We start from the raw sequence: 22,243 nt of genomic DNA, 5'->3' as shown, positions 1-22,243 counted from the left end.
TGATTCCTTGTCTCCTTGCTCCAGCAGCACCGAAGTCAATCATCGTGCTGCACTGTGACTTCGGCTGAGATTAGGCAACACAACAAAGGCCTGACATGGAACCTGGGACTTTGCTGATTGTTTGGCTCAGTCCCATGCTGGGCGGTGCAGTTCCCCAGTGTTGTCCAGGTGGCCCGTTCATTCTTAAAAATGTTTACATTTGAGGTTGTATTTGGTAATGATGAGGGGGTGGTGATATAAAATAGGCTGTAGGTCAGAACACGGCAAACGGTCTGGGGATAGTTTCGTGAAACCAGCAGCAGTGTGAGGCAGCAGTAAGGAATGCTAACGGGATCTTGGGATGAGTAGCCGGAGGAATGGAGCACAAAGCCCAGCGGGTGCACAAGACTCTGGTAAGGACATACCTGGAGCACTGTGTACAATTCTAGTTTCTGGATTCCAGCAAGGATATCCAAGCACTAGAGGCAGTGCAGAACAGAGCAGCTAGACTGAAGGTATCGCCGCCACTGGTACCTCCGGAGAAGAGAAGGCTGAGGAGTAGAGATAAATTGAACCCTGTGGCAATGTTCGAAATTGCTGGCCTGGTTATCTGGGCTAGGCTTCGATGAGGCAAGGTTTACAGACCATTCCAGTTCATGCAGAGGGTAGGGTTTATGTGCATTACCCGCTCGGGAACAGGGCTGCGATAGCATAGTGGTTATGTTCGTGGCCGGCGATTCAGAGGCATGAACGAATGATCCGAAAACAATAAGTTGAAATCCCACCATGACAGCTGGGGGAATTTATATTCAGTTAATTAAATAAATCTGGAATTTAAAAAGCTAGCATCGGTAATGGTGACCATGAAACTACCAAATTATTGTAAAAACCCATCGGGCTCACTAATGTCCTTTAGGGAAGGAAATTTGCTGTCCTTACACAGCCTGGCCTATATGTGACTCTAGACCCACAACAATGTGGCTGACTCATAACCGAAATAGCCAAGTAAGCCACTCATTTGTATTAAAAATCGCTACTGAAAACTAAGAATAAAACCGGATGGACCACCCGTCGTTGAACTAGGTACTGTTGGGAGTACCTTCACCACACGGACTGCGGCGGTTCAAGGGCAATTGGGGATGGGCAATAAATGCGACGCTCACATCCCGTGGAAGAATAAAAGAAGCGAATCGAATGGGAAATGTGAACGAGAATCGCAGAGATATTTCAGATAGTGGACGATTGGGAGGTATTGGATGCGGGACTTTCAGCTGAACTGCAGAGTCTGTTCCAGCCCTGTAACTCCCTATGTTCCTCCCTGATTGTTTTGAAGTTTATTGTGACATTTCCTGATTATTTAAAGTGGAACTGTTGATCTCACTGGTGCTAGAGATTATCCCGTCTCATGGTAACATACCTGTGTAACAATGTATTTCAAAGCGCTTTACGCATGTTTACCAAAACACGTCAGTGAAGACAAGGGACTGTTTGGTGTGGATATTATGTACAGTTTGTAAGTTAGTCAAAACGTTCCTGAAATATTTTTACATCGGTCCGTCCCCCTCTGGTGGCACAGTCTAGTTTCTGCAACTCAGCAACTGCAAGATTATCCCATAGTTTTCAGGGCCCATGTTTCTTATAGGATCATCTCCCAATTTTTACCCCCTAGATGGACGATGAGGATTCCATTCTTCCGCACAAGCTACAAGCCGCACTTGAGCAGATCCTCGAGCAGCGAAATGAAATACTTGCTGTGGAGGACGAACTGGATGGTGGAGATGGTGAGTAGTGCGAAGCTGTAACTTGCTCTCACTGTGACTGCCTTACTCAATGGTTCCTCTCTTGGGATGACAACTACTGAGGAAAAACAGGAGCTTGCTGAACCTCAGCACAGGTCAGTGCCTCGGGGAAATGGATGGGCAATTGGCAGCAGCGACTCTCGATCTATTTTTAACACCCTCTTGCCTTTTCTCCCCCTTTTTATTGATGATGTGACTCCAAATGGCTTTGCCAGTGCTGCGATGTGATTAGTTGGTGCGAGATGGACAGGAGTGTTTGGGGAGTTCCCCCTCTGTCTGTTCTGAGCACCCCACAACCACCACCGGACAGCATGGGCACTGTAGCTTCAGACAGCCTGGCATATGAACATAGGAAGTTTTACCAACAAAAAAAAGCCCTTACCCCCAAAAACTCAGTCCCTTTTTCATTGATCAACTCCACCTTCGCAGCCCATCTCCCCCACCCCCACCTTCGCAGCTCATCTCTTCCCCCCCCCCCCCCCAATCCCACCGTCTCCCCCAACCCCACCGTCTCCCCCAACCCCACCGTCTCCCCCAACCCCACCGTCTCCCCCAACCCCACCGTCTCCCCCAACCCCCACCTTTGCAGCCCGTCTCCCCCAACCCCCACCTTCGCAGCCCATCTCCCCCAACCCCCCACCTTCCCCCCCCCAATCCCACCGTCTTCCCCCAACCTTCGCAGCCCAACCCCCACCTTCGCAGCCCATCCGTTCCCCAATCCCACCGTCTCCCCCAACCCCCACCTTCGCAGCCCGTCTCCCCCAACCCCCACCTTCGCAGCCCGTCTCCTCCAACCCCCCACCTTCGCAGCCCGACCCCCCCCCAACCACCACCTGCGCCGTCCATCCCCCCCAATCCCACCGTCTTCCCCACCCAATCCCCACCTTCAAAAGTAGCAGGAAGATTACAGTCAGAGGTGGGAAAGTTTGTGTACCCTAGTGAGTTAGTGTCAATGGGAGTTGTGAAGAAGACACAAAACAAGGATTGGACTTATTTCTGCTGCTATTTGAAGATTAAGCAAGATATGGAAGGATACAGATATTTTGGTAGAAATGAAGGTTAGAGCCCATGAAGCGATGGTTATCCCCAGATTATTATATGGATCTGAGTGTTAAATTATGAGAAAAGTTGACGAGCAAAAGATACTAATAGAAGAACTGAATTTTTGGAGTATCCAGGATGCAAAGAATGAAAAATGATCTAATAACATTGCTTGGATGAGAAACAGCGCTTCTGCAGAAGATCCAAGAAAGACTGCGATGGTTGGGCACGTTTCTAGAATGGAAACAACTAGAATACCTTTCATGGTCCTGCACACACTGGCAGCTGCAACGAGAAGCTGAGGAAGACCAAGGAATTCTGGTCTCTTTTCATCGCCCCACCATTGCCTGTCTGTATGGCTGCAGAATTCCCTCCCTAAACCTGGGTCAGCTATGGCTCTGTGGGTAGCACCCTTGCCTCTGAGTCCAGGGATTTGAGCACATAAAATTAGGCTGACACTCCAGTGTAATATTGAGGCAGTTCTGCACAGCTGGGAGGTGCTATCTTTTGGATGAAACATTAAACCGAGGTCTGTCTGCCCTCTCAGGTGGACATAAAAGATCCCATGGCACTATTTCAAAGAGGAGAAGGGGAGTTATCCCTGCTGTCTTGGCCAATATTTATCCCTCAATTAACATAACAAAAACAGTTTATCTGGTCATTATCACATTGCTGTTTGTGGGAGCTTGCTGTGCACAAATTGGCTGCCACGGTTCCCACATTACAACAGTGACTATACTCCAAAAGTATTTAATTAACTGTAAAGTGCTTTGAGACATCTGGTGGTCATGAACAGCGCTATATAAATGCAAGTCTTTTCTTTCTCCGCTTCCACCTCTCCTCCTTTAAGAACCTCCCTAAAACCTATCTCTCTGATGAAGCTTTTAGTCACCTATCCTAATACCTTCTGATGTGGCTTGGTGTCACATTTTATCTGATAACGCTCCTGTGAAGCCCCTTGGGATATTTGTACGATGTTAAAGACATTGTATAAATGTAAGTTGTTGTAAGGCGCCTGGTCTGGATGTCCATAAAGCACAGGATCAGGCGTGGCTGAGATTTCTGTCTTCCCAGCAGACTTGGGACACTAGTCAATACTGTCCCTGTTGGGTTTTTTCTTTCACCTGCCTGAAGATGCTGCCTCTTGTTGGGATATGGTTCCATGGGCGCTGGTCACCCTTTCGTACCTTGCCAACTAATCCTTAAGCTCTGGCTCCAGGTGATGCGTGTTCACAGACCATTTTACCATGCAGTATCCAGCAGTGGTCACTGCACAGTGATCCTGGCAGATGTTCCCTCCACCCAGCCAAGCGGGCACAGGGTCCAATTTTAGAACCACTTTCTACTGCCCCAATTGAAATCTGCTACCTCAGTACCTCCCAATCATAGGCAGTCCCTCGAAACGAGGATGACTTGCTTCCACGCCAAAAAAGGCTGAGTTCACAGATGTTTCAAATGAAGGACCCGAACTTCATCCTCAAGGGTGGAAGATGCCTGTGCGTGGATTTTTTTAACGTGTGGTGGCCGTTGCACACCAGCCACCACACGAGCTTGACAGAGCTAGGTCCTGGTCCAGTGGCAAGGATTACCCAAGACGACTGGAGACGAGCTGTGCTGCACGATCCTCGTGCACACACATATCGCAGTGTGGGCTGGCCCGTGCTGCCCCTGGGCCCCTGGCCCCGAATTCACGCCTCCCCTGGGCCCCAATCACGTCCCTCTACAGTCTCTCGCCGCTCCTTCGCCCTGATCTCGACGCTCCTGCTATATCTGCCCACGCTCCAATCACCGACCTGGACCTTGATGATGTCACTCGGCTGCCATCGCCCTCCTGCACCAGCTTGCGCTGCTCCCTGAAGTAGTATGCCTCCACGCTGTTCCCAAGGCCGCTCGCCGCTCCTTTTATGGCCCCGATCTGCCGCTGGTGTTCTCGCGCAGGTCGGGGCCTCCACGCTACCAGGAGGTTGGACCCATGTGATCTGGTCTGCATGGGTCACCACAATGTCCATACACCCAATAGAAACATAGAAAATAGGTGCAGGAGTAGGCAATTCGGCCCTTCTAGCCTGACCGCCATTCAATGAGTTCATGGCTGAACATGCAACTTCAGTACCCCATTCCTGCTTTCTCGCCATACCCCTTGATCCCCCTAGTAGTAAGGACCTCATCTAACTCCTTTTTGAATATATTTAGTGAATTGGCCTCAACAACTTTCTGTGGTAGAGAATTCCACAGGTTCACCACTCTCTGGGTGAAGAAGTTTCTCCTCATCTCGGTCCTAAATGGCTTACCCCTTATCCTTAGACTGTGTCCCCTGGTTCTGGACTTCCCCAACATTGGGAACCTTCTTCCTGCATCTAACCTGTCTAAACCCATCAGAATTTTAAATGTTTCTATGAGGTCCCCTCTCATTCTTCTGAACTCCAGTGAATACAAGCCCAGTTGATCCAGTCTTTCTTAATAGGTCAGTCCCGCCATCCCGGGAATCAGTCTGGTGAACCTTCGCTGCACTCCCTCAGTAGCAAGAATGTCCTTCCTCAGGTTAGGAGACCAAAACTGTACATAATACTCCAGTTGTGGCCTCACCAAGGCCCTGTACAACTGTAGCAACACCTCCCTGCCCCTGTACTCAAATCCCTTCGCTATGAAGGCCAACATGCCATTTGCTTTCTTAACCGCCTGCTGTAACTGCATGCCAACCTTCAATGACTGATGTACCATGACACCCAGGTCTCGTTGCACCTCCCCTTTTCCTAATCTGTCACCATTCAGATAATAGTCTGTCTCTCTGTTTTTACCACCAAAGTGGATAACCTCACATTTATCCACATTATACTTCATCTGCCATGCATTTGCCCACTCACCTAACCTATCCAAGTCGCTCTGCAGCCTTATAGCATCCTCCTCGCAGCTCACACTGCCACCCAACTTAGTGTCATCTGCAAATTTGGATTTACTACATTTAATCCCCTCGTCAAAATCATTAATGTACAGTGTAAACAGCTGGGGCCCCAGCACAGAACCTTGCGGTACCCCACTAGTCACTCTGAAAAGTCCCCATTTACTCCTACTCTTTGTTTCCTGTCTGACAACCAGTTCTCAATCCATGTCAGCACACTACCCCCAGTCCCATGTGCTTTAACTTTGCACATTAATCTCGTGTGGGACCTTGTCGTAAGCCTTCTGAAAGTCCAAATATACCACATCAACTGGTTCTCCCTTGTCCACTCTACTGGAAACATCCTCAAAAAATTCAAGATTTGTCGAGCATGATTTCCCTTTCACAAATCCATGCTGACTTAGACCTATCATGTCACCTCTTTTTCCAAATGCACTGCTATGACATCCTTAATAATTGATTCCATCATTTTACCCACTACCGATGTCAGGCTGACCAGTCTATAATTCCCTGTTTTCTCTCCCTCCTTTTTTTAAAAAGTGGGGTTACATTGGCTACCCTCCACTCGATAGGAACTGATCCAGAATCAATGGAATGTTGGAAAATGACCGTCAATGCATCCGCTATTTCCAAGGCCACCTCCTTAAGTACTCTGGGATGCAGTCCATCAGGCCCTGGGGATTTATCGGCCTTCAATCGCATCAATTTCCCCAACACAATTTCCCGACTAATAAGGATTTCCCTCAGTTCCTCCTCCTTACTAGACCCTCTGACCCCTTTTATATCCGGAAGGTTGTTAGTGTCCTCCTTAGTGAATACCGAACCAAAGTACTTGTTCAATTGGTCCACCATTTCTTTGTTCCCCGTTATGACTTCCCCTGATTCTGACTGCAGGGGACCTACGTTTGTCTTTACTAACCTTTTTCTCTTTACATATCTATAGAAACTTTTGCAATCCGTCTTAATGTTCGCTGCAAGCTTCTTCTCGTACTCCATTTTCCCTGCCCTAATCAAACCCTTTGTCCTCCTCTGCTGAGTTCTAAATTTCTCCCAGTCCCCGGGTTCGCTGCTATTTCTGGCCAATTTGTATGCCACTTCCTTGGCTTTAATACTATCCCTGATTTCCCTTGATAGCCACGGTTGAGCCACCATCCCTTTTTTATTTTTACGCCAGACAGGAATGTACAATTGTTGTAGTTCATCCATGCGGTCTCTAAATGTCTGCCATTGCCCATCCACAGTCAACCCCCTTAAGTATCATTCGCCAATCTATCCTAACCAATTCACGCCTCATACCTTCAAAGTTAGCCTTCTTTAAGTTCTGGACCATGGTCTCTGAATTAACTGTTTCATTCTCCATCCTAATGCAGAATTCCACCATATTGTGGTCACTCTTCCCCAAGGGGCCTCGCACAACGAGATTGCTAATTAATCCTCTCTCATTACACAACACCCAGTCTAAGATGGCCTTCCCCCCTAGTTGGTTCCTCGACATATTGGTCTAAAAAACCATCCCTTATGCACTCCAGGAAATCCTCCTCCACCGTATTGCTTCCAGTTTGGTTAGCCCAATCTATGTGCATATTAAAGTCACCCATTATAACTGCTGCACCTTTATTGCATGCACCCCTAATTTCCTGTTTGATGCCCTCCCCAACATCACTACTACTGTTTGGAGGTCTGTACCCCCACTAACGTTTTTTGCCCTTTGGTGTTCTGCAGCTCTACCCATATAGATTCCACATCATCCAAGCTAATGTCCTTCCTAACTATTGCATTAATCTCCTCTTTAACCAGCAATGTTACCCCACCTCCTGTTCCTTTTATTCTATCCTTCCTGAATGTTGAATACCCCTGGATGTTGAGTTCCCAGCCCTGATTATCCTGCAGCCACGTCTCTGTAATCCCAATCACATCATATTTGTTAACATCTATTTGCACAGTTAATTCATCCATCTTATTGCGGATACTCCTTGCATTAAGACACAAAGCCTTCAGGCGTGTTTTTTTAACACCCTTTGTCCTTTTAGAATTTTGCTGTACAGTGGCCCTTTTTGTTCTTTGCCTTGGGTTTCTCTGCCCTCCACTTTTCCTCATCTCCTTTCTGTCTTTTGCTTTTGTCTCCTTTTTGTTTCCCTCTGTCTCCCTGCATTGGTTCCCATCCCCCTGCCATATTAGTTTAACTCCTCCCCAACAGCACTAGCAAACACTCCCCCTAGGACATTGGTTCCGGTCCTGCCCAGGTGCAGACCGTCCGGTTTGTACTGGTCCCACCTCCCCCAGATCCGGTTCCAATGCCCCAGGAATTTGAATCCCTCCCTACTGCACCACTGCTCAAGCCACGTATTCATCTGCGCTATCCTGCGATTCCTACTCTGACTAGCACGTGGCACTGGTAGCAATCCCGAGATTACTACTTTTGAGGTCCTACTTTTTAATTTAGCTCCTAGCTCCTTAAATTCGTTTCGTAGGACCTCATCCCTTTTTTTTTACCTATGTCGTTGGTACCAATGTGCACCACGACAACTGGCTGTTCTCCCTCCCTTTTTAGAATGTCCTCCACCCGCTCCGAGACATCCTTGACCCTTGCACCAGGGAGGCAACATACCATCCTGGAGTCTCGGTTGCGGCTGCAGAAACGCCTATCTATTCCCCTTACAATTGAATCCCCTATCACTATCGCTCTCCCACTCTTTTTCCTGCCCTCCTGTGCAACAGAGCCAGCCACGGTGCCATGAACTTGGCTGCTGCTGCCCTCCCCTGATGAGTCATCCCCCCCAACAGTACCCAAAGCAGTGTATCTGTTTTGCAGGGGGATGACCACAGGGGACCCCTGCACCACCTTCCTTGCACTGCTCTTCCTGCTGATCTTCCATTCCCTATCTGGCTGTGGACCCTTTCCCTGCGGTACGACCAACTCGCTACACGTGCTACTCACGTCATTCTCAGCATCGTGGATGCTCCAGAGTGAATCCACCCTCAGCTCCAACTCCGCAACACGGTCCGTCAGGAGCTGGAGGCGGGATACACTTCCCGCACACGTAGTCGTCAGGAACACTGGTGTCGTCCCTGAGTTCCCACATGGTACAGGAGGAGCATAACACGTGACCGAGCTGTCCTGCCATGACTTAACCCTTAGATAAGCAACAACAATGCTAAAGTTTACTCAGTTATAGAAGAGAAAAAAGAAAAACTACTCACCAATCACCAGCCAATCACTTACCCCTTGGCTGTGACGTCACCTTTCTGTTTCTTTCTACTTTTTTGCCTTCTCCCTGTAGCTGCACAAGTACGCCTTTTATAGGCCTCACCAACGGACCTCCTCGACGCTGCTCCTGACTGCCGCCGACGCTGGGCCCCGGACTCCCTGCTGTGCCTTTTATAGGCCTCACCAACGCACCTCCTCGACACTGCTCCTGACTGCCGCCGACGCAATGAACTACTGGGGTTGCTCGTGAGCCAGCTCCAGTTTCTGGCTGGTTGCGGTCAGGCTTTCGTGTAATGTGGGTATACAAACATTAAAAAAATAATGGGCAGAATAGACCAACTGATCCATCAAGCCTGCCCCACATTCATGAGCATCATGACCAGAAATTTCCATTCTCAGCCCTGCCTCCCAGTCTTCCCATCCCCACTACCATGTAATCTCCAGGGAGAAGCAAAAACCCAGTGCCAATAAGGGTCAATGTACTCTGGGACATTCCTCTCCGACCCCCTCAGGCAATCGAAACCTGTCCAGGAGATCTCACGGACCACGTGTTATCTGTAACACCACTTGTCTTCTATAATGCTCTGTCTTCAGCTCTACCTGTCTCTTTCCCCAGGCCCGAGCTCCCTTAGCACACTCGTATCAGAAGCATGCGTCAGGTTCTTTGTGGAGATCGCAGGCCACTACTCCCTACACATGTCTGTCAACGAGAAGGGCGAGCGGTCCTTTCAGAGAGACGCCTTTTGCAAATCCCACACCTCCAAGAGCGTTCGGCAGTTCCTGGAGCTTTTCATGGAGACACAGATGTTTGCTGGCTTCGTGCAGGACAGGGAGCTAAGGAAAAGTGGGATCAAAGGTTAGTAGTGTACTGTCATTCACCTGGGGACCAAGCAATGACCCCCTGGTTGGCAGCTGTCAATAGTCATCTCTGCACATTTTCTATATTTTTATGCCTCCCAAACTATCATTTCTCTGACTGCCACCTTTTAAACAACATGGATGGATTTTATAAAGGGCATTTTTTAGTTGAGAATTCCTTTACTGTTAGTTATTGTCATTCCCTGCTTTTACTTGGGGTTCATGCTCTGTCCCAGACAGCCAGTGCATTCCCAGACACCCACCCCGGCGGGCAGTGCCCAGACACCGACCCCGGCGGGCAGTGCCCAGACACCGACCCCGGCGGACAGGCGGTGTAGGCACCAACTCTGAGCCTCCGACCCAGACCGACAGGGATGAAGGGATATGGGAACAGGGTGGGTAGATGTGAACAAGAGTATTTGCTCGCACAGAGGGTAAATGCCAACAGCGACTGGTTGGGTCGAATGTTATTATCTTCACACCTTTGGATGAGTTGATAACCAGCTCCCAGTTTAGTGTCTCTTAGATAACTCCCAATTGCCTGATTTGGATACGTTTCCAGTGCAAGTTATTTTGAGAGCTAAAACCTGTCTACTTGTGGTACAGGCACTGTGGTCAATTCCTATTCACTGCCAAAAAGTGGGGGTGATACCATCCTGACAGCATGGGGAGGGGTGGGGGGATTGGGGGATGATACCATTCTGACAGCATGGGAGGGGAGATTGGGGGTGATACCATACTGACAGCATGGGGGGAGCGGGGGATCGGGGGGTAATTGGGGGTGGCTAACAAGGGAAATTAGAGATAGTGTTCAATCCAAGAGGCGCATAAATTGGCCAGAAAAAGAAGCAAACTTGAGGACTGGGAGAAATTTAGAATTCAGCAGAAGAGGACAAAGGGTTTAATTAGGAGGGGGAAAATAGAGTATGAGAGGAAGCTTGCAGGGAACATAAAAACTGACTGCAAAAGCTTCTATAGATATGTGAAGAGAAAAAGATTAGTGAAGACCGACGTAGGTCCTTTGCAATCAGAATCAGGTGAATTTATAATGGGGAACAAAGAAATGGCAGACCAATTGAACAAATACGTTGAATCTGTCTTCACTAAGGAAGACACAAATAACCCTCCAGAAATACTAGGGATTCGAGGGTCTATCGAAAAGGAGGAACTGAAGGAAATCCTTATTAGTCAGGAAATTGTGTTGGGGAAATTGATGGGATTGAAGGCCGATAAGTCCCCAGGGCCTGATAGGCTGCATCCCAGAGTTCTTAAGGAAGTGGCCCTAAAAATAGTGGATGCATTGGTGATCATTTTCCAACATTCTATTGTCTCTCGATCAGTTCCTATGGACTGGAGGGTAGCTAATGTAACACCACTTTTTTTAAAAAGGAGGGAGAGAGAAAACAGGGAATTATAGACCGGTTAGTCTGGCATCAGTGGTGGGGAAAATGTTGGAATCAGTTATTAAAGATGAAATAGCAGCGCATTTGGAAAGCAGTGACGGGATCGGTCCTAGTCAGCATGGATTTATGAAAGGGAAATCATGCTTGACAAATCTTCTAGAATCTTTTGAAGATGTAACTAGTAGAGTGGACAAGGAAGAACCAGTGGATGTGGTGTATTTGGACTTTCAAAAGGCTTTTGACAAGATCCCACACCAGAGATTGGTGTGCAAAATTAAAGCACATGGTATTGGGGGTAATGTACTGACGTGGATAGAGAACTGGAAGCAAAGAGTCGGAATAAACGGGTCCTTTTCAGAATGGCAGGCAGTGACCAGTGAGGTGCCGCAGGGTTCAGTGCTGGGACCCCAGCTATTTACAATATACATCAAGGATTTAGATGAAGGAATTGAATGTAATATCTTCAAGTTTTCAGATGACACTAAGCTGGGTGGCGGTGTGAGCTGTGAGGAGGATGCTAAGAGGCTGCAGGGTGACTTGGACAGGTTAGGTGAGTGGGCAAATGCATGGCAGATGCAGTATAATGTGAGGTTAACCACTTTGGTGGCAAAAACAGGAACAGGAAGACAGAATATTATCTGAATGGTGACAGATTAGGAAAAGGGGAGGTGCAACGAGACCTGGGTGTCATGGTACATCAGTCATTGAAGGTTGGCATGCAGGTACAGCAGGCGGTTAAGAAAGCAAATGGCGTGTTGGCCTTCATAGCTAGAGGATTTGAGTATAGGAGCAGGGAGGTCTTACTGCAGTTGTACAGAGCCTTGGTGAGGCCACACCTAGAATATTGTGTTCAGTTTTGGTCTCCTAATCTGAGGAAAGACCTTCTTGCTATTGAGGGAGTACAGCGTAGGTTCACCAGATTGAGAGGGGATCTCATAGAAATACACAAAATTCTGACGGGATTGGACAGGGTAGATGCAGGAAGAATGTTCCCGTTGCTGGGGAGTTCCAGAACCAGGGGTCACAGTCTAAGAATAAGAGGTAAGCCATTTAGGACAGAGATGAGGAGAAACCTCTTCACTCAGAGAGTAGTTAACCTGTGGAATTCTCTACTGCAGAAAGTTGTTGAGGCCAGTTCATTAGATATATTCAAAAGGGAGTTAGATATGGCCCTTACGGCCAAAGGGATCAAGGGGTATGGAGAGAAAGCAGGAAAGGGGTACTGAGGTTGAATGATCAGCCATGATCTTATTGAATGGTGGTGCAGGCTTGAAGGGCTGAATGGCCTGCACCTGCACCTAATTTCTATGTTTCTATACCATTCTGGCAGCATGGGTGGGGGATTGCGGATGACTCCATATTGACCGCATTGGAGGTGATACCACACTGACAGCGCGGAAAGAGAGGAGATGGTGGAGGTGTGGAGTGTCACATGATACGACTTTTACAGGCTCCATACATTCCGAATTGCTGAGCCAATCCAATCAGGACGGTGAGGATTGAATCCAGGGATTGTGGTCTCAGTGGCCATGCCTGAAGTTGCTTCCATGGGCTTCCTCCTGTCTGACCTGCATCCATGTTAGTGCATTTGTGCTCTCCTTTTGTAGGTGAATAAATGGCCGCTGACAGGACTGTAGTGGGAGTTTGTAGACAGCGAGAATGTCTCTACCTCAAGTCACTCCGGCTCAGAGTTGTGTGCAGGAGTGGGAGTTAGAGACGCACCAACACATCAGGGAGGGGAAGAAATGTCTGGATACTTTGCTCCAGAATGCAGTCATATCACGTAGAGAGATACAGGTACAAGAAGAGCAGTGCGTGACTGACAGTAGGGTAAGGGAAACCTAGGGCAGAGGCTGTGGGATGGATGGCCAGAATGCTGACCAAGATACTGGAGCAGCAGACAGTCCAAGGGGAGGAGGAGCAGAATAAAAAGATTGTAGTTATAGGAGATTCGATATTTAGGGGGATGGGATAGCATCTTCCACAGTCGCATTCCTGTTCCTATGATGGTTCGAGTTGAAGAAGGGGTTTAAGGGAAGAATGGATGGACCGCTAATCACAGGCTGCAGGCTTGAACTCCAGCTGTTCCCCACCACAGCTCACCCTGAAAGAACAGCTTTTATTTGTGGGTTAGGTGATTCTAGCACATTTACCGAGCAATGATATCTGGATGTTGTCGATTCAGGTCTCTTTGAGGTGCGAGCAGGGGAATATCTGGAGACCATCCCTGAAACTGGACCAAGCAGCGTCAATAAGTTCCTTAAAGGCCTGGGTGAGTATGGAATAGTGAGAGGCTTCCCGGTTCACAATCTGTATCCTATCTGAGGACAGATCCCCTCCGTCCCTGTGTATCCAGTCTGAGAGGCGGCTCTCTTCCCCACCCCCTTTCCCCATTCACACTCTGTATTCGGTCTGAAGGGAGCCTTCCCCTACTCCCTACCCCCTCCCCATTCACACACTGTATCTGGTCAGAGACAGGCACTCTCTTGTGCCGCGCCCCCCGCCCCCCCCCCCCTTCACACACTGTATCTGGTCAGAGGGAGGCCTCCCCAGCCCCCATTCAGACACTATCTGGTCTAAGGGAAAAGCCAGATTTATTCACTGTACCAGGTTTAAGGGATTTAACAGAGAAGAGGAAGTGGTCATTCAGTTATGAACTGTGTCATTCCCCCCAGCTTCCATCCTTCCTTCACAGAGCATGATTTACAATTGGAGGTAATTTTGTGCCATGGACCCCATGTCCAATAGTTCTCAGCCAGTCAGAATTTCTTTTAATGCAGTTTTTAAAACCTAACAGTGAGATTCTTATGTAGATGGTGCAGCTCCCTGCTGGTTTCGAAAGAATGCTCCAGGCTGGAGGTTCCGACTTCACTGATCAGTATTTACAGCAGTAACAAGTCAGCTAGTTTGGTCCCTCCTCTCTGCCACTAAAAGTGGACTTGCACTCACCCTGGGTCAGATCCACAGTGGGCACTGCCACTGACTCCGTCTCCAGTGACACAAAGCATTCAAAATTGCCACCAGGCGACCTACCTGTGTCTCTTCCACAAATATTTATTTTTCTAATTTTCTCTCTCGACCGCTCACATGAACGACCCCCACCCCGGATAAAAGAGTAGGTTGGTCACCTTCTCCTTACAATGGCAGCTCAGCATCTTACAACTCCATGTACCAGCAGCATCCAACATACCCCATTCCTCCTCTCAGAGCCATCATTAGACTGTAGAGCCCAGTATCAACTAGCTGCCGATTTTCCCCTCTATCCACCGACTGCCTTTCTTGCTCCTCCCCTTAGCTTCGATTGATGGTGTGAAAATATTGATTACATAGAAAAGATCCCATCAAATCTGAGAATTATCACCTGACACAGTACTTTTTCTCCCCTCCTATCCTTCTGAAGGTGCTGGCTCATGCCGCGGGTGTGATTGTTGCTGAATGGTTGTCCTGTTTGCCTGCATAACAGCAACTATTGCACTCTAAAAGTAACTCAATGGCCTAGAAATTCGATGACCGTGCGCTAGTTTTACAGGGGTAAAATGAGTGCAAAAGCATCCAATATGGCAGGATTATGTGCCAAAGTGCGCTGCCCACCACATTGGTATAGGCATCAAAAATGGCGTCCAGAGCTCATGCCCGAAACAGGCATTCATTGGTCCCTTTGCATATGCAAATAATCCCACCGTGTCAAGAGCCTTGAAGCATTTTGATCTGATACAACACTAGATAAACACAGGTATTATTTGATATAAATGCACAGCTCTGTCCAGTTTTACTGGCGGGTAAGGGCAGAGGCTGAGCAAGCCAAGGAGCGGAAGATAACCGAGTGTGTAACTTGAAACGGTGAGAACAGCCGGAATGATTACTCTTCTGACCATTGACACCACTACACCTTCCTGTAACTCTAGCTTTTCTCCTTAACAGGGAATAAAATGAAATTTCTTTCCAAGAAGTGAAACCAGACCCAGTAATCTGAACATTCCACCACCATGGATTCCATAACCAAGCTTCTTCTAACCATGCCGTGTGAGTGACTCTCGACATCCGCCCCTTCACACCTGCCTTTGCTGGTCATTGGGGTGGTTGGAGGAACCCTGGCTCGTGTGATTTGCACCGAGCTGGCAATTTGTCCACATGTGCGCGCACACACTTCACAGAACTGGGATTGCAAACACAGTGGTATTCTAGCAGCCAGTACTGGGATTTTATGCCCCGTTCTGACACTGAAGAATGCCAGCACTCCATATAAGGGCATGTCTATTTTATGGGCCTCTCTGTTCAGCTGCAGCGAAGCAAAATGAATCGGAAGATCACTCACAAGATGGATGTGAATGAAAGAGGCCATTGGACCATTCTTGGCTCATTGACCAAAAGGACCTGTCCTCACAGCATCCAACTATTTCCTGAATGGTTCCAGTGTTTTTTCAGAAGTCCATTCCATCTGTCCCATCGCTTTTGGTGTAAAGGGCTTCCTCACACCAGTCCTAAATGTGCCTTTCCCTGAATTGAACCTGTGCTTAAGCTGTGGTTTCTGTTTGAAGTAATTGGTATGATAATGACTGATGTACATGGATCATAGGTATGTGAGATGAAGTGCTATAGAAGCCATTTACATGGTGCTGTTTTACATGGGACTGATAGGGCAGTACAGTGCAGCCCTTACTCCAACCCCGGCAAGGTGCCTGAAAGCCAGCCTTGTGCAACAGCTCTTAATATTTCCTTTTATGGGAGAGATGGCGAAACTGGGTTTGCATTTGATGGCAGGGCTGTGCGTGAATTCCTGTAAGCAGGACTCGGTCTCAGACTCTCTCCGCAGCCAGAGGGTGACTCTGGGCCTCGGCCACCCACACTGGATCTGATCCTGGGTATGAGTTCTCCGATCACTGCTCCATACAGTCCCTTAACGGGTCACAAAATATCAAATTTTAATAGCTTTTTAATATCGTCAATCTGTGAAATAGGAGGTGTTTTTTGAAAAGTACAGCATATCAGTGGGCTGCTGCAAGGAATATTACTCACTGGCTTACTCAGTGTCCATGCCTGAGGCCTCGCTGGGAGACTCCATCACTGAAAGTCCAGTTTGCTCTGAATTAAAATTGCTTGTTTTTCCTATGTGGAAAAAGTTAACCCCCTGTCTAAAGGAAGGCCATAGTTGCAGGCTACAATTCTCTTCAATAGTGAACTGCATGACGCTGTAACTCACTCTTTTATCATGAAAAACAGTGTGCAGTTTCTCCCTGTCCTGAGGTTGGTGATTTATGTTAGTGCTGCCCTCAAGTAACCCACTCAACTGGTCCTCTTCATGTGTCAACCTGGATTCTGCCAGGCTGTTCAACTGTTGGGAACCTAGCCCAATCTCACCTGACTGGCATGTAAGCCCACTCACTCACACACTCACCCTCCCTCACTAGATAGCAATCAGAAAAGGGAGAACTCCTTAATTTCCCCTTTGCTGTTCAATGTAATATACGATGGTGCCTGTACTCCGAGGCACAGGGAGCTGAACAGAGAAATAAGTTTATTTTTAAACTGCACAAGCATAGGCTGTATAAGGCAAATTAATAGGTTTACTGCACACCTCGTGTAGTGATGTTAGAATGTAATGGGCAGTTTGTGGGGTCACACAGTTGGGGGAGGGGGCAAGGGGATTTAGTAAACACTGCACTAATGCATTCACTGTCTGCAGTGTTTCATCGACGGTTCACCTATGGTGTTTGTACCTGGTGGTCTGCCAGCCCTCGGGTGCTTAGTGAGATTAACTTACAGCAGACTGTAGATGGGATTTTTATATTTTTAACAATTTTTATAAGCTAGTATAACCGTGTTTAAAGTCTGAGTTCCTAGTGAAGTACAGCTCTATACTAATTAGATTGCGAAACTGGCAACTTTCATCTGATGTAGGCAGTGACTGGTGGATTCCACTAACACAGACCAGTTTAGAGAATCACTGAGTTGCAATTTGTGATGTCTGATTGTACCAGGCAATAGGAGAGATCATCAAGGGGAGGATACAGAGCCTGGACTCCTCCCACTGAACCTACACCGGGCAAACAGGAACCTCATCCAGGAAGTGCAATTCTACAGTCACTCCAAGCCCTTATCAGAGTTGCTCCTTACATTGCAGGGCCCAGGTCTGTGTCACTCCTTACATTGCAGGGCCCAGGTCTGTGCCACTCCTTACAATGCAGGGCCCAGGTCTGTGTCACTCCTTACAATGCAGGGCCCAGGTCTGTGTCACTCCTTACAATGCAGGGCCCAGGCCTGTCACTCCTTACATTGCAGGGCCCAGGCCTGTCACTCCTTACATTGCAGGGCCCAGGCCTGTCACTCCTTACATTGCAGGGCCCAGGCCTGTCACTCCTTACATTGCAGGGCCCAGGCCTGTGTCAGCTATTCAACAACGGGGGTTGATGCAGCTAAGCCTCATCTTGCCCTGACCTAACATGTGCAGGGGCCACTGGATAGTGAGCAGGAGCCCTGCCCCTCTTCCTCCCTAACTCAGGAATGCTGTAGCCAATTGGAGCAGCATCTCCCAAGTGGCACTCTGGTCTGAATCACCCCGTTGTGAGGCAGAGGGGGATTTTCCATTTTAATTGCAATCCTATTTTCCCCTCCTCTCGATGAATATTTATGCTCACTGGAAGAAGTTACTCTGATAAAATATTCGAACTGGATGATGCAATACAGTGGAACTTCCTTAGTAGTTTAGCCCTGGGGCAAAGAAAGGGCAAAATGGAGCTGCTCTAAAGCCAGTTACTGAGAAACAGCATCTTGTCTTGAATGGTGATTGATGAAAGGGAGCTGCCAGTTTAACCCTGCCAGCTTTGGGGAGGTTGGAATCGCCAGTGAGGATCAACAACCTCAACAAATCACTATATAACTCCTCGCCTCACAGCATCGAAGGAAGCAAATTCATTCAGCCTCCTCTCTGCACACTGCTGTTCCGTGCACTCTGGACGATTTGCTTCTTAAAAGCTCAGCCTTTATTTGCCCTAATTGCTTCAAGTGAAATGAGCACATGCAGGTACATGTGACTTGTCCCTTGAAGCTCAATGTAACTTTTTTAATTGACTTTGCAGAAATAGAGTTCCCCCTGACCGACTTACTTCGCATTCAATTCAGTCATGTACAGCTGGTGATACTATGTGTAGGTACATGTTTCCTACATTACAACAGTGACTATACTTCAAAACAAGTAATGAATTGGTTATAAAGCGCTTCGGGGCGGCCCGAGGTGGTGAAAGACGCTGTGTAACTGCAAGTCTTCCATCAGCCCCAGGAAAGTTGGACAGTTCATTCTCCGCTTGGCCCATTTCTTGCTTTGCCCTGGCTCTGAACTGTTTAAAAGGTCTCTCTGCCTTGTGTTTTTAAGAATGAGGAATGTAGCCGGGTGCTACATGGATTGTGGGAGGCCAGTACAGAACACATCCGATTGTGTTGGTGGAAGGTGATGCAGTGGAAATGTACTGATTCTGAGAGGTCAGCAAAACCACTCATTCCACTGCACTAATCCGGAGGTCTCTCATCTACATGTTTACAGTGAAGGGGGGTTCCTTGCAGCATTGTGTCCCTGTAATGTGATGAGACACTGACGCCTCCCAGTGCTGCAGGGCGGAGTGTTCTCTCTGTGTGTAGGACAAATAACTGTAACAGACATTGTTTACATGCAAACTGTAAAGAAATAAACATTTGAACGAACATCCTGCATAACCTGAGCTTTGCGAATTTTTCTCTGTCTTTGGTGTTGTGATTAGGGGTTGTCTCCTATTGCGAGGTTATAGCCATCAGGAAAGGATGCCCAGGCTGGGTCTCTTTTCTCTTGAAAAAAGGCCGAGGGGTGATCTAATAGAGGTCTTTAAAATTAGGAAAGGTTTTGATAGAATAGATAGAGAGAGAATGTTTCCACTTGTGGGGAAGAGCATAACTTGAGGCCATCAATACAAGATAGTCATTGAGAAATCCAATAGGGAATTCAGAAGAAACTTCTTTACTCAAAGTGTGGTGCGACTGTGGAGCTCTCTACCACAGGGAGTGGTTGAAGCGAATAGTATAGATGTATTTAAGGGAAGGTTAGACGAGCATATGAGGGAAAAGGGAATAGAGGGTTATGCTGATAGATTTAGATGAGGAAAGAAGGAAGGAGGCTCGAGTGCAGCATAGACTGGTTGGATTGAATGGCTTGTTTCTGTGCTGTATATCCTATGTAGTAATCCAGAAATAGTGGACTGACTGTAGTGGTTGGGTCTGGTGCTCCGATACAGCAGAGAGCCCCACTGGTCAGACCTGTGGGAGCACTGAGAAAACTCACCCAGGGCCGGAAATGGATTCCGCACCCCCTCGTAGCTGTGGTCCGAGCTCACCGGTTCCTCTCCTTTTTTACTAATTTTCTCCCACTGGTCCTAAAGGAGGCAACTTTCGCAGTCCCATGGGTGCTAGCAACTTCCAGAACCTCGGTGACACAGCCATTCTTCTCACATACACAGCCCAGTCACACAGTCATTCGAGGAGTTCATGTGCATCATATACACACCTCACTAAGAGTCTCTGCTAGCCTGTGTCCCAATGTCTAATATTTGTCAGTCACACAATGGATCAAAGAATTTCTAATACAATGGTGCTTTTCAATCATTGACACAAGTGAACAAATTGCTTATTATTTATAGTCTATAAGGAAACAACCTCAGACACAGCTCAGTAGTATCATTATCCATTGTCTCGTACTTTTTAAACTTGTCTAGTTGCACATTGCCTTAAAAAATAAAAGTAACTCTTATTAAATCCTTTCTTTGGAAAAATGACCTTGTAATCATGAAATATGACAATAACTTAGAGCAAGTGTTTAACAATATAAAACTTGCACATTCTGTTAAAAATAACCCCATTTTTTCCCTGATCATTTTCTCCCAGTCCCAGATTGTTCAATGAGTTTGTCCAGTTCGTAGCTCCGTTGTGCAGACTGGGAACCTCCCAGCTGGGATCCTGCTGGTCATTTAATGGAATATTTTGCTGCTGGTTATTGATACCAGCCTCGCAGAGCTAGTGCATTTGTGGACCTACAGTTTTGCAGTTCAAATTAAAACTGCGGTAGTGTAAAATCGACTACAACAAGAACTTGTATTTATATAGCGCCTTTAAGGTAGTGAAATGTTCCAAAGCGCTTCACACGAGTAGTTATGAGGGAAAAAATTTGACATCGAACCACATAACAAGAAATTAGGGCAGGTGAGGTTCAAAGAGGTAGGTTTTAGGGGTTTCTTAAAGGAGGGAAGAAAGGTGGAGAGGTTTAGGCAGGGGATTCCAGAGCTTGGGGCCTAGGCACCAGAAGACACGGCCACCAATGGTTGAGCGATTATAATCAGGGATGCTCAAGAGGGCAGAATTAGAGGAGCGCAGACATCTCGGGGTGGGGGGGGAGGGCGTTGTAGGGCTGAAGGCAATTACAGAAATAGGGAGGGGCGAGGCCATGGAGGGATTTGAAAACAAGGATGAGAATTTTGAAATTGAGGTGTTGCTTAACCGAAAGCCAATATAGGCCAGCGAGCACAGGGATGATGGGTGAACGGGAATTGGTGCAAGTTAGGACACAGGCAGCCGAGTTTTGGATCACCAAGTCATTGGTGCTTCGCTCTCGCCCCGCTTCTCCTGCAGAGGCTGACTCTTGTCTGGAGCACCCCCACCCCCAAAAGTTCACCCAAGTGAATGGTGGCAAATTGTTTGACCATGGCGAGCATTACCGTCAGCCCTGGCTCCGTGGAAGCGCACTCACCTCAGTCAGAGGGTTATAGGTTCAAACCCAGCTCCAGAGACTTGAGCACAAAATCTAAGCTGACACTCCCAGTGCAGCACTGAGAGAGTGCTGCACTGTTGGAGGTGCTTGTCCTTCACTTTTTTCTTCTCTATAAACTTCCATACCTGTCAGCTGGGCTTATGGGAACAGGAGTAGGTCATTTAAAAAAGGAGGGAGAGAGAAAATGGGGAATTAGAGACCGGTTAGCCTGACATAGATAGTGAGGAAAATGTTGGAATCAATTATTAAAGATGTAATAGCAGCGCATTTGGAAAGCAGTGACAGGATCGGTCCAAGTCAGCATGATTTATGAAAGGGAAATCATGCTTGACAAAACTAGAATTTTTTGAGGATGTAACTAGTAGAGTGGACAAGGGAGAACCAGTGGATATGGTGTATTTGGACATTCAGAAGGCTTTTGACAAGGTCCCACTCAAGAGATTAGTGTGCAAAATTAAAGCACATGGTATTGGGGGTAATGTATTGACGTGGATAGAGAACTGGTTTACAGACAGGAAGCAAAGAGTAGGAATAAACGGGTCCTTTTCAGAATGGCAGGCAGTGACTAGTGGGGTACCGCAAGGTTCAGTGCTGGGACCCCAGCTATTACAATATACATTAATGATTTAGATGAAGGAATTGAATGTAATATCTCCAAGTTTGCAGATGACACTAAACTGGGTGGCAGTGTGAGCTGTGAGGAGGATGCTAAGAGGCTGCAGAATGACTTGGACAGGCTAGGCAGATGCAGTATAATGTGGATAAATGTGAGGTTATCCACTTTGGTGACAAAAGCAGGAAGGCGGAATATTATCTGCATGGTGACAGATTAGGAAAAGGGGAAATGCAACGAGACCTGGGTGTCATGGTACATCAATCATTGAAAGTTGGCATGCAGGTACACCAGGCAGTGAAGAAGGCAAATGGCATGTTGGCCTTCATAGCGAGAGGATTTGAGTATAGGAGCAGGGAGGTCTTACTGCAATTGTACAGGGCCTTGGTGAGGCCACACCTTGAATATTGTGTACAGTTTTGGTCTCCTTATCTGAAGAAGGACATTCTTGCTATTGAGGGAGTCCAGCGAAGGTTCATTCGACTGATTCCCGGGGTGGCAGGACTGACATATGAAGAAAGACTGGATCGACTAGGCTTATATTCACTGGAATTTAGATGAATGAGAATTGATCTCATAGAAATGTATAAAATTCTGACGGGATTTGACAGGTTAGATGCAGGAAGAATGTTCCCGATGTTGGGGAAGTCCAAAACCAT

At 47.5% G+C, this 22,243-nt stretch overlaps 1 protein-coding gene across 11 annotated transcripts in view; it reads left to right on the top strand.

Annotated features, from left to right (window-relative positions):
- The window catches only part of LOC139227778 (DENN domain-containing protein 2C-like), a 216,265-nt gene that overhangs the window by 190,644 nt on the left and 3,378 nt on the right, over positions 1-22,243 (top strand). For 8 of the 11 annotated variants that reach the window (XM_070858811.1, XM_070858814.1, XM_070858810.1 and 5 more), the window contains 4 exons: positions 1,649-1,760; positions 9,543-9,782; positions 13,373-13,459; positions 15,109-19,626. In XM_070858811.1, coding sequence (XP_070714912.1) covers positions 1,649-1,760; positions 9,543-9,782; positions 13,373-13,459; positions 15,109-15,140 — 471 coding nt within the window. In that variant the 3' untranslated portion in view covers positions 15,141-19,626. Of the gene's footprint in view, positions 1-1,648; positions 1,761-9,542; positions 9,783-13,372; positions 13,460-15,108; positions 19,627-22,243 lie in introns of those variants that run through there. The other 3 variants (XM_070858817.1, XM_070858818.1, XM_070858815.1) reach the window with 2 other exon arrangements.

This window comes from Pristiophorus japonicus, chromosome 17, assembly GCF_044704955.1.
Source record: "Pristiophorus japonicus isolate sPriJap1 chromosome 17, sPriJap1.hap1, whole genome shotgun sequence".
Lineage (NCBI taxonomy): Eukaryota > Metazoa > Chordata > Chondrichthyes > Pristiophoridae > Pristiophorus > Pristiophorus japonicus.
Note: the sequence above shows the minus strand (reverse complement) of the source record. Positions and strands in the feature narration are given on the sequence as shown.